We start from the raw sequence: 11,307 nt of genomic DNA, 5'->3' as shown, positions 1-11,307 counted from the left end.
TTCATTCACTCGTGCACCGAGAAGAGAAATAGTGTTATATTTTATTCTTTGGAATTATTTTTAGATAACTGCATAGAGAAACGGTGAAAGAATAATGCAAAAATCTTTGACATTGAATCATATACCATAGCTTAGATACATAATACATAATTTTAGCAGACAATACACAATATATAAATGCAATAGCAGTGACACTATACTTTTTGCAATGTAAAGCAAATATATTAAAGGGGATTTCCTGCACCACAATACAAATCCTACACTGAGGCAATACACTTGCTCTCAGTGTACAGTTTCCTTTTTACCTTTTTGCAAAAGAATTCAGTGACAACATTCAATCAGTATTCAATTTGAATCAGTACAGTATGTAAAGTTTTCACATACATCAACACAAAATCATTTGGCAATTTTACAAACCTTCAGCATCATTAAATTTGTCTCACACTCCACCTGATACTGGAGTTGGATTTTTTTTTTTTTACCAGCCTAAGTGCACTCCGCTTTTTTTCTCCGTGTCAATTAAACAGAATTAAACGGAGTTGTCTAACTTTATGCTCTTCTTCTTCCCCTCTTTTTCTTGACTTCAAACCTAAAGAGAGACCAGCTCCACCCCTACTCTCCCTCCCACAGCTAACAGGCTGATTGAGAGCTTTGAGTCATACAGCTTCACATGGTGACATAGGGAGGACAACGTGTAGGTCAATGTCCTGGTGGGTGCTCAACCAAACAGTTTGATGAAGCAGGGGTGGCAGTAGGGTTTGTTTTCCTGCTCCTTGAAGCAGCCTTTGCTCAGGGGCTTGAGACAGAAGTGACACACTAGGTGGTGGGGGTGAAATTTGGCACCCATGGCGGTGACGCAGCGTCCCAGGATGGGCTGCTGGCAGGCATGGCACACACTGCCACGTGACTGGTGGTAGTGGGCCTCGCACAGCGGCTGGCCCTCATGCTCGAAGAAACTGCCATTGACGAAGGGGCTGTAGCACTCCTGCAAGAGACAGAAGGAAGAAACGGTGAATTTTCAGTTGTGATAGTGAATTTTGGGTGGATTGCTTTGGTATCATTCAACGTTATCAGCGCATGACATTATTACATGCACTTATCAAGTAGTGGATTGAGGATTGCTGTTGGTGGAAAGGGTAAAAATGACCATTGTGCAAATGTTTGGCCGATGTCAGCGGTATTATTGCAGATGTAGCTCGCAAACCCACAACAAACACTCACCCTGCATACAAAGCACTGTGGGTGCCAAAGGGAGTTGAGAGCTGAGATGTAGTTTTCCAGAATTGGCTGGCTGCATCCTTGACAGCGGGAGGCAAATAGAGTCAAGAAGCACTGCTGGCAGTACTGCTGACCCTCACGGTCATGGAAACCTAAAGGAGATAATGGTCACAGTTTTACACCATTTATAGGGCCCTTTGAGAAAAGTCTAATGGACAGGATGATGTCAGCCTATAAGCATTCAGTCTGTCTGCACCTGTGCTATTATTTGCTCAAGTCTGTAGAAGCAAAGCCTTGGTCTATTTATGTGTTGAATCCATTAGGGCTCTATTGATATGGCAGAAAATGACAAGGATTTAGTGTTTATTCTTGGCAATGTTAAAAGCTCTGAAACAGACTTTAGACCAGGACATGTTAAAACTCTCCTATGAAGCCCAGACTTGCATTGCATGATGTTTTTATTTGCAAAAAACATTCTGAATCTAACATTAAAAGGAAATAAAAATGCATCACAGTTTCACCAGACTGTTTCTAAGTATCTGTGGTCACGGGGGAACCTCCACAAATCAGAGATGAGATGGAGGTTGAGAGGTGTGATTATGATATTGACTGGCCAATATCCAATATTTAATGTGGATTTTATTGCAAGGAAAATCGCTGGTGGAGAAAGCTCTTCCAATCTGACCTTGGCTGCTTTGAGTAGGAAAATGTCAGGGAAGAAGCAACTGACTTAAAAACTGTCCTGACAACCGCCATTAATTATGTTACATTATATTTATTATTTCACAATAATAAATAAAATGTAACTACACCATTTCTATGCAGTGTTAACTGAAAGACCAGAGCAACCATAAGTTAATTTAGGTTTTTCTCTTGTTTTTTAAATCATGTTTGAATGAATATACTGTTTTATCAAAACAATTCCTCCTCACTATAGAACTAATTACTGGATAAAACTATGATCACAAGTATAACTCCAAAAATTTGTATGTTTGTTTAGAGGGTGGAGTGAGGGGCTACATTTTACAACAGGTCTTTTTTGCTCTGTTGTATGTGCTGGAGCACCGGCGACAGGATGTGTGTGCTGCCTCTTACCTTCCTCTCCAAACGCTCGGCTGCACTTGACGCAACAGAAACACTCCGGGTGCCAGTTCTTGTCCAGAGCGGTGACCATTTTCTGAACGATGAGAGGAGAAAGAAAAGATTAATGGGTTAAGGTGGTTTGGAGTGTTTGATAGATGTCTTCAGATCAAAATACACACACACACACACACACACACACACACACACACACACACACAGGGCTCTCACATTGAGTATGGGCTTGTTGCAGTGTGCACAGTGGGGGGAGAAGAGGGTAAAGTAGTCAGACTCGCAGTATGGCCGCCCATCCTTCTCAAAGAAGTTGCGGCTGCCCAGTTCTGTCTCACACTCCGTACACACAAAGTGCTCTGGGTGCCACACCTTCCCCAGAGCCGTCACCACCTGGACGGGAAAACAGTTCAAGGTTAGTTTGACGAGCTTCCTCCCAAGTGGGGCATCCTCCATCAGAAAGTTGTTATACTTCCTCTCATAAAATTCTTGCTGACAGGAAGGTGAAACTCATTTAAGATACACTAGGAAACTTTGCACGCTCCAAACCCTGAAATCTCATAATGTGACATCAGTGAACTGCACGTAGCACACTGCTGATTGCCAAACCAGCACTCTGTGAAGAGAAAGGCCAAAGAGACGCTGCTTTTACACTTAAATTTGATTTGTCGCTCCGTGTGGGGCGAGATGATTTTCCAGCAGTGTCATCATGTAACCCCAGAATATCTTTTGGGTAAATAGGGCAAGTCTACAGGGTCTCAGTTGGAGGGGATGAAATCCTCTTTTCTACTGCAGCCCAACTTTGTGATTTAGGTTAAAGAAAAAAAGGTACATTTTTGACATGAAAATCTTTCCTGGTGCAGCAGAATAGTTCTCAAGCTCTGAACTATCCTTGAAAATACAAAGATTTTTGAGACTGCAATAATCTGCATTACTGTGAAATTACTCAATTAATGTCAGGCCACTTTTTTTCCTCTTCTGAAATGCATAGGTAATAAGGCTGGGTATTATGCAGAAAAGTACAATACCAGTACCAATACCTTGATGTCGATATTGGCTCCAGCACTATACTTTTTTCAATACCAATTTTATGAAATCTTCTTATAAAATCAATTTTATAACATCACTTCCTGCATGCCTCTATGATGTGTAATGTTGGATAGACAATCACCAGTATTATTAGATCTTGGCCCATGCATGCTGCACGCTTACTGGCACAATGGCACTGATGAAATTCACACCTTGGGTATTGAAATTTGGTACAAAGACATTTTTCAATACTTGATAGTACTTCCGCAATTTGTTGGTGCCATAACAGTATCTAAGTTTGGTATCCAGCCTTTATAGGAAGTGATTTGGAATAAAACTCTTCATACGGTAAATAGTGCAATGATGCAAAGTGTTACAAAGCAAACTGGATTCTTGGATACCACTGATTTGCCAGCTCACCTGTCCTACTACCGGCTTCTGACAGGCCGAACAGTTGCCCTTAGAGGACGTCTGAACTCCTTGTCTGCTCAGGTCTGATTGGAGGAGCCCCAACATGCTGTCCAATGAGCCGCCAGACGAGGCCTGCGGGGGTGTGGCTGGCTGCTGCAGCGCTGAGACCACTGGAGTGACAGGTGCAGCTGGCTGGGAGAAGAGAGGGCAGAGATTATATGTGACGCATCTGTCTTTGGGATTTAAATTTACAAAGAGCCAATCGTCCTTCTGAAAGTAGCTGTTCTGAAGGACTGTGTTGGTACGGCCAGATATGAGAGTGTGTGTGTGTGTGTGTGTGGACTACAATGACCAAATGTGTGTTGTGTGGGAAAATAGGAAGAGTTTCCTTTGGCCAGGAAAAGTGGCCAAAGGAAAAGAGACGGAGAGAGAACACATGTGTTGCATAATGACAACAACTACAACCATCTGAGGCTTTGTTTTGTTATTGGAATGTCTGTCCTCACCAAAACGAATTTTTTTTTATCTTCAGGCTATGTCTGGTGACTGATTGATTCCTTCATGCATGCACTGTGGTTAGGAGTCATGAAGTCAAGTCAGTGTATTCATGAATCCGCTATAAATCGATATAAGCCCTGCTAAAGCCTGCAGCAGCTGGGAATAAATGCTCAACTGTGGATAAGTATTTAAAAACATCATCAGTGTAGCAATCAAGTTTTTTTTTTTCTTTTTGCACAATGCGTCATGCCCATGCAGTTGTGTGGACTCTTACTGTGCTCTGGACCCTGAAGTCTGACAGGGAGGCCATGAGTTTGTCCAGTTCCAGTGTGGCTGAGGTTGCCGAGGGCTTTCCTGAACTGGAATACAAGAGACAACGGTTGCTTTGACAACACAAACACAAAATACCCAGCTTCCCCATAGGGATCATAAAATCTTTAGATGACCTACCCTAAAAAAAATGCTCCAAATGAAACAGATAAAGCGGAGCCTGTTAAGCAAGCTTTGGGTATTGTGAATTAGATTTATTTTTATGGCTGTTAGTGTGCCCATGGAATGCAACTTTTCTCTTAAAAATACCAATTACAGTGTCTATATTAAAGAGCTGCATACATGACTAATGCTAAAATGTCGTTTTTGGAGCTGGTTTGCACACATCATTATAGGTTCTGGATTAAATAACCATCAGGAGTAGAAACAAAGTGAACCCGCACGCTTTTCCACATGTAGGGCAGTTATGTATATGAAAACAGCATTGTTTTCTGGTAATACTAATTATAACTTTTTCTCACAGATACATTGATGGAAATCAGTTGTGAGAATGCATCAGAATTGTTACTGGTCTCTAAAGGAAAATGCTGCTTTCGGCTGTGCAATATGCTTCAAGTTTACACTTCATGATATACTGCAAATCGTATTCCATTTTTTGCTGTTGCTGAGTATGATGACTTACTTATGATACATGTAGAGCTTTAATCAGCAGCTGAAAGCACCACAATATCTTATTTTCACCACAGTAAACACATTTCTCTCTTACAATGTCGGCATTGCAAGAATCACTGTGATTTATAGTTTGTTACTTTTTATTTTGTGGTTTATTATGCAGCGTTACTGCCAAAACCTTCAAGAATGAATGAATTAGACAGTAAATACCTGGAGGAGGGAGTTGTGGCCTTATCCTTGATCTTGTCTTTCTCATCTTTTTTAGTAGAAGGGAACTGGGCCAGGATCTCATCTGACGACAAAAAAAAAAAAAAAAAGGATAAGAAAGGATTCATTTCATATTTAGACACACACATTTAGACACACACATGCACACACCAACCTGTGATATTGAACTGGGTGGCGTTCAGCTCCTGTAGCAGGTGGTCCAGTTCACTCAGACCTCCTCCCAACAGCGAGGAGGAGGAGAAGGCTGGAGGAGGGTCCGCTGTGCGGGGAGAGCGCGGCTTACACACCGTGCTGTGGGACAGACAGACGGGACGGGGCACGGAGACAACGAGGAGCCTATTAATGTGCAGCCGGGTGGCCCAGTGGCAGGATCCAAATTTAACACGATACAGTCCTGCTTCGCTCAGATGAGGAATACATCAAAAGCTAAGGTGTTCTCATCCTCAGCTGACTTTGAGAGGGTCATTTATGCTTTTATATCATCTAATTTAGACTGCTGTACTGTAGCTGTCTTTAAACAGGCCAAAAGTCAAACTGACCCAATTTTACCATCTTTGCAATGGTTGTCGGACAGTTTTAGGGTTGATTTCTAGATTCTGCTGATTTATTTTGAAAGTTCAGCAAAGTTTGACCTATATTGCAATATTTTCAATTCTTTATGAGTCTGAGTGCAACCTGAGGCCCTCAGCAAAGCTTTGCTGAAAGGTCTTTGGTCATGACTCAAGCCCAAGTTGTTTTCATGGACTAAAATGGTCTAAATTGTGAACGGTATGGCAGAGGAACTCAGGCGAGATATGTTAGTGTCACAGCCTGGACCAGAGTACAGTGCAGCAGTGAACTTTCAGATTGGCAAGGGATGGGTTAATCCGGGCTGTGCCACTTTATTTGTGTTTAGCCTCTTTACATTTTACCCCTTTATTACTCCTGATATTGAAAGTAATTTTAGTTTAATTGTATTTGTCTTATCATAGCTTTGTCTGACACCGTCCCAATTTTCTTATTTGGAAAATAAAAGTTAAATAAATTACACAGGAATTTCAGACTGTCTGCTTATATTGAGCTTTGGCAACTAATCTCAGCCTGAAAAAATCCCTAAACCAACATTTTGGTTGGTTACTCCTGGAATAACAGATTGCTTCATTTTTCATTGCTTCCAACCCTAAATAAAGATCATCCCCAGTAATTTGGTAATTCAATGGCAAAAGTGGAAAAACTCTACAATATGTCTTGGTCTGAATCTGATGTCAGCTAAAGGTCAGAACCCCTTTCAAATACACAGATAGACTTTGGTTATTTCTCTCATAGCTGAAAATGTACACAACTGTGTGCTCCAGCAGAAAGACATTAAATGCCCAGTCCAAGGAGAAGTATAAACCTGATTACACTGAAGATGCCACTGAATCGTGATAATGAAGCAGGGAGGGATTTACCTGTACAGCTTGTCTGGGTTGGAGCTCTGCGAGCTGTTGGACTTCATTGCAGCAGAAACAGTCTGAGAGACAAAAGAGAAGGTGCACAATCAATCTTTTCAGTGAGGAAGAGGTTTTAAAAGTGAGTTTATTCTTGATTTGAGAGCAATTCCAAAGAGTTTACAAAAGGTAGAAAAAATAAAACCCAAGACTGATGCTGATAAACAGATGAAGAGAGAATGAGAGTCAATATATATATATTTCTTTTACTGATATAGTCAAAGAAGCCACAGTGGTTCAATTAAAGCCACTTGCCTAAAATCAAGATATGGATGGGACATGTAATAATGTGAGTGTAAAAATTTCATGTCAGTGGAACAACTCCAGGTTTTATCACTTGATCCGGCTTTCATGCTGTAGATGCCAATGTATATGTTTAAATATGCTGTTAGCATAAAGCTGAGAAACAATTCGACGGCACCAGACATGCAATGTAATTCACCAATCCCTGTTTTTGTAACAATGTCAGGGTGCTTTAGGACGAATTATTCCTTAAAACTGCCATGTTGAGTATGGTGGTGTTTACAATAAGATGAGGATGATCTGCGATAGTGTGTATCCATATAAATGGCCTATTACCAGCTATGTGGTTACTAAAAGGCAAAATGGAGCATGTATGGGATCAATAAACGCAATTGGCAGATAGTAAGTCAGTATTGAAAATGGCATAGTTGGTATGAATGCGTCCCTGGCTGCTGGCCCTCTACCTGCTGGGGTGTGTAGGCTGGTGGCGGCGGCCGGGTCGGGGCAGCGTCCTGGGATGTAGCTGATGTAGGATCAGTGGTTTGCGGAGGGTCAGAAGTGAGTAGGACTGGGAACCTGGCTAAAGGAGAGCTGGTGTTCTCCAGGTCAGCAAGGAGGGCATCTGGAGGAGAGAGAGAGAGAGAGAGAGAGAGAGAGAGAGAGAGAGAATGACAGATGCAGACAGAGTGACAGACAGGCGGAAAAGTGGGGCAGAAAGACAAGCGGATAAAAAGATTACAACACAATGAAAGTGATGGAAGTGTACTTAGACTTATGAGTCAAGTTTAGCCTCTGCTTGGTTTGAAGAGGGAATTTAAGACAGTTTACTAGTCTATAACGTAACTGAGCATCACTCACGGGCTTATCGGGTTGTTAGACAGATGAGATGCAAGTTCTACAAAAAGCAAGCGCAGGGATGGAGGTGAAAACCATGCTGTAGAGGTGGAGAGGAAAACACATGAAATGATGAGTAGGACATGGGAGGGGGAACAGATGACTCGCTGGCAGAAAAGGTGAAACACAAATACGGGCATACATACAGACAGACAGTTACGTACCAAACACAACAATACGAGGACTGAGAGGGTAGCTAGGTAGGTCAGGCACTCCTAAGGAGAGACAGACAGCCTCAGTGACTGATAACAGCAGCAACTCAGCCAACATGTATCAAGGCACAACATGGAGGACAACAAGAGCCCTCCTCAGACAGAGAAGACAGGACAGTCAGGACAGACATAAACCAGAGATAATCCCATGACATATCGCAGTTATTAGACAACAAACATTTCTGCATTCATATCCAGACATGCCAGTATGAAAAGGAAGGACAGGAGGAAGAGTGTTTGAGGACTGATATCTAAATTCCAGCCCCTGCTCCCATCACTCACTCCATATTAAAGTGGAAGCGGTCCAGAAATTTAACCCCCTCAAGCGTTGAGCTTTGCGGTTGCATGACATCAATGCGGATGAGTCCCTTTCTGTGTGACTAAAAACCAAGCCTAATTACATAAGAGGATGTCTGGACCTCTCCAGCCCATGACTCTTTCGAGGTTGGATATTCACTGTGTTTTTGCATGTTATTTACTGATACTACTTTGTCATTGCTGGTAAAATTTGGGCCATTACTATAGGTAAATAGGTTTGTACAGACATAAGTTTCTGTCAAAACACCTCCATGTGAAAAAAAAAAAAAAAAACCCTGAAAATAAAGGCACTTGCTGGATGTGAGTCTTGTTAACCTGTAGCACTGGGAAAGCTCTCTGGTTTCTGCACTTTTTTAGTCTGTCACCCAAGAATTCACCACTTCTATCCCTGATGCAACTGAATGTCTGAACTTTGTACTTCTCATTCTGCTCCAGAGTACTGGTTTGATTGGGTTTTGCACGTAGTTTTACACATCTGTGGTGATCACAGTTAGTTTGTAGAGTCCTAGACGTATTAAACCTAAACATAACTGGTTTACTCTGCCTGTTTTCATCCCTGCGGTCACTTCTGCCCCTGATGATTCACACTTCTGGTACGACCATGTGGTGAGAACCTTGTGCATATACATGCTCTCTTCCTCCCCTCTCTTGCTCTCTCTCACTCACACACACACACACTCTTACAGACTGAACTGCTCATATAAGGAGCTGAGCCTCTCCTAATGGGAATTATGACCATATTTAGAGCTGCCTGTCGACTTGTTTGTCTTGGCCAAAGGCCTCTCTAACAAGTGGCCTCTCTCACTCAAAGCCTCGCCAGATCTGATACATAAACTTACAACATGGTTGGACAACAGCATAAACCGAGTGTCCCAAACATGGCCACTGTGTGACGAACACCCCGCCAGCTACCCAGCAACTGATTCTCACTGTGTGCAATCCAATCCAGATGTGCTTGGCTAACATCTAGCCATTCCTCCTCATAATGCTTGCAAAGCATAAATCCCTCCGTTCTTCTGTGTTGTGAACTGCTTCAAGAAAAAGGCTCCTACGACAGCAAACGGTTTGTTCTTGCTCAGGGCAAAAACCCTTCTATTTTCATTGAACTCTGTGGCTTTTTGAAATAGCACTGTGGGCCTGGGCTATTTCAGGGCTTTTCCAACAGAGCTACTCCAAACACAAATAACAGTCAGCTTCTGGCACTGCTGCAGCAGAAAGAGGTGGCGAGGAGGGTGGCGGGGGGTGAGTGCACCAATTACTCTCTCTTCCACATCTGTATCAATATGTGTCAGAAAAACGGAGAACTTGTCACATTCCCTGATAGTACTCACAAACCCCTGATGTTTCTTTTTTTCTAGCTTTCAAAATGGAAGACACACTGTTGAACATTATGTGGCTTCTCTCCATCCCTGACTTGTCAGTATTAATGGACGAGAGAAGGCCCTGCTGTGGATCTCTTCAAATCTAATTTACAAGAGGTGATTGAATTTGCAGAGCATGCATGAAGCACTCCGAGCTGGTCCGGCAGATATACTGTACTAGCAGTTCTTGTATTACCTGTGTGAGTATGCGTGTGTACTAACACACTTCTTCAAATGAAGCATGCTCCAAATCTCAGAGGATAGATGGAAAATAGATGATCAAATTATCAGCAGTGCAGTAAAGTTGTTTCAAAATAACACATAAGAAGGAAACAAAATGGTAAGACTTTTTTTTCTTTTTCGTACAAAAAAGCATCAGTTACAGGGAGCAAATTGACCTTAAAGGATGGATGCCGTTGCTTTGGATGGCATTAAAAGGTTAATGTAATCATTGCCTGGTGGGAGCAAACGCTCCTCTCCATAGTAGTTATACACTCCCATGTATTTCCTCTGGAAAAAAAGAGCAATCAAAATGTACGGCACTATGAAAGCCAGAATGAACGTTATAACCCTTCCTCTGCCCGGGCACTCCACCCCTTCCCTCAGATCCCTTCAAGATATCCCAACATGCAGTTATATTGCTCCAAACGAAGAACACCGCGAATACAAACCCAAATCATCCATGGTGCAGCCTCAAAGCAGCGTTTTCCTCTTGATGTGGGGATATCAGGATGTGGACAGCATTAAGTTGTAATAGATGTTCTTCAAGCCCGCAAGACAGAGCGAGTGTGTAAGGGTGCTATTGTCTGCGTTGGTCCCGAATAACTTCTTGGACACCGTTATCCGCCGAGAGAGAGGGAGAGTAGGAGGAGAGGAGGGCGTCCCGTTGCTTTTTCCTCTATGACTCTCTTCCTGTGTAATGCCTACCAGGACCTCAGACCGGAGAAGGCGTAGTTAAATAAATGTGGTTACAAACCCCGCATTCCCCGGACGCACGACGTCACCCTAGACATTCCTAGTCCATATTTGGGATAGAAAATTAGGGAATTTTGTGGTATTGAACGGCGAAGTGCGCCGCGCCGATGCGCTTGTGAAGTGGTGTCAGTATGTGGGAAATCAATTTGTTGCCGCGTCCTTCGAAGAAAATCCTGCCCGTCCCAAGGAGAAACACTCAGAGGACACCACCCCCTTTAATAAGGAGCTTTGACACGTCCAACTCCATCCAGGAATAATGATGTCATTTTTCGTTGTTTCAAAGAATCGCCAGCACTCTGTATTTACATATTAATACAAGCTTTTAACATACATTTTTAATTGCAGCACTAATTACAAAAAACAAATAAGTTTCTTTACATGATCTATTTATATGATGTTGATGCAAATATGACAAGT

The 11,307-nt window shown here is 42.4% G+C and overlaps 1 protein-coding gene across 3 annotated transcripts; it reads right to left on the bottom strand.

Annotated features, from left to right (window-relative positions):
- Positions 1-444: 444 nt before the first annotated feature.
- Positions 445-10,780, bottom strand: LOC115377449 (transforming growth factor beta-1-induced transcript 1 protein). Of its 3 annotated transcripts, none has more exons than XM_030077175.1 (12): positions 10,587-10,780; positions 8,189-8,239; positions 7,595-7,752; positions 6,849-6,910; positions 5,573-5,709; positions 5,401-5,482; positions 4,523-4,607; positions 3,760-3,942; positions 2,530-2,703; positions 2,314-2,395; positions 1,222-1,370; positions 445-985 (listed from the first exon to the last, which is right to left on the bottom strand). In XM_030077175.1, exons 1-12 carry the CDS (start codon positions 10,597-10,599, stop codon positions 719-721), a joined length of 1,443 nt encoding a protein of 480 aa, XP_029933035.1. In that variant the 5' UTR covers positions 10,600-10,780; the 3' UTR covers positions 445-718. The 3 variants fall into 3 exon arrangements, with proteins under 3 accessions (XP_029933035.1, XP_029933037.1, XP_029933036.1); XM_030077177.1 differs by lacking the exon at positions 10,587-10,780 and adding an exon at positions 7,989-8,064; XM_030077176.1 differs by lacking the exon at positions 8,189-8,239.
- Positions 10,781-11,307: the final 527 nt, after the last annotated feature.

Source organism: Myripristis murdjan, chromosome 19, assembly GCF_902150065.1.
Source record: "Myripristis murdjan chromosome 19, fMyrMur1.1, whole genome shotgun sequence".
Classification (NCBI taxonomy): Eukaryota; Metazoa; Chordata; class Actinopteri; order Holocentriformes; family Holocentridae; genus Myripristis; species Myripristis murdjan.
The sequence above is the reverse complement of the archived record's forward strand: the minus strand, read 5'-3'. Positions and strand labels throughout refer to the sequence as shown.

What these genes read in the sequence shown, in the direction of transcription:
- LOC115377449 (XM_030077175.1), bottom strand. An exon ending in TCCTCGTATTGTTGTGTTTG is followed by an intron (nt 7,753 to 8,188) that starts GTACGTAACTGT and finishes TCTCTCCTCCAG; the next exon opens with ATGCCCTCCTTGCTGACCTG. An exon ending in AACCCAGACAAGCTGTACAG is followed by an intron (nt 5,710 to 6,848) that starts GTAAATCCCTCC and finishes TCTGTCCCACAG; the next exon opens with CACGGTGTGTAAGCCGCGCT.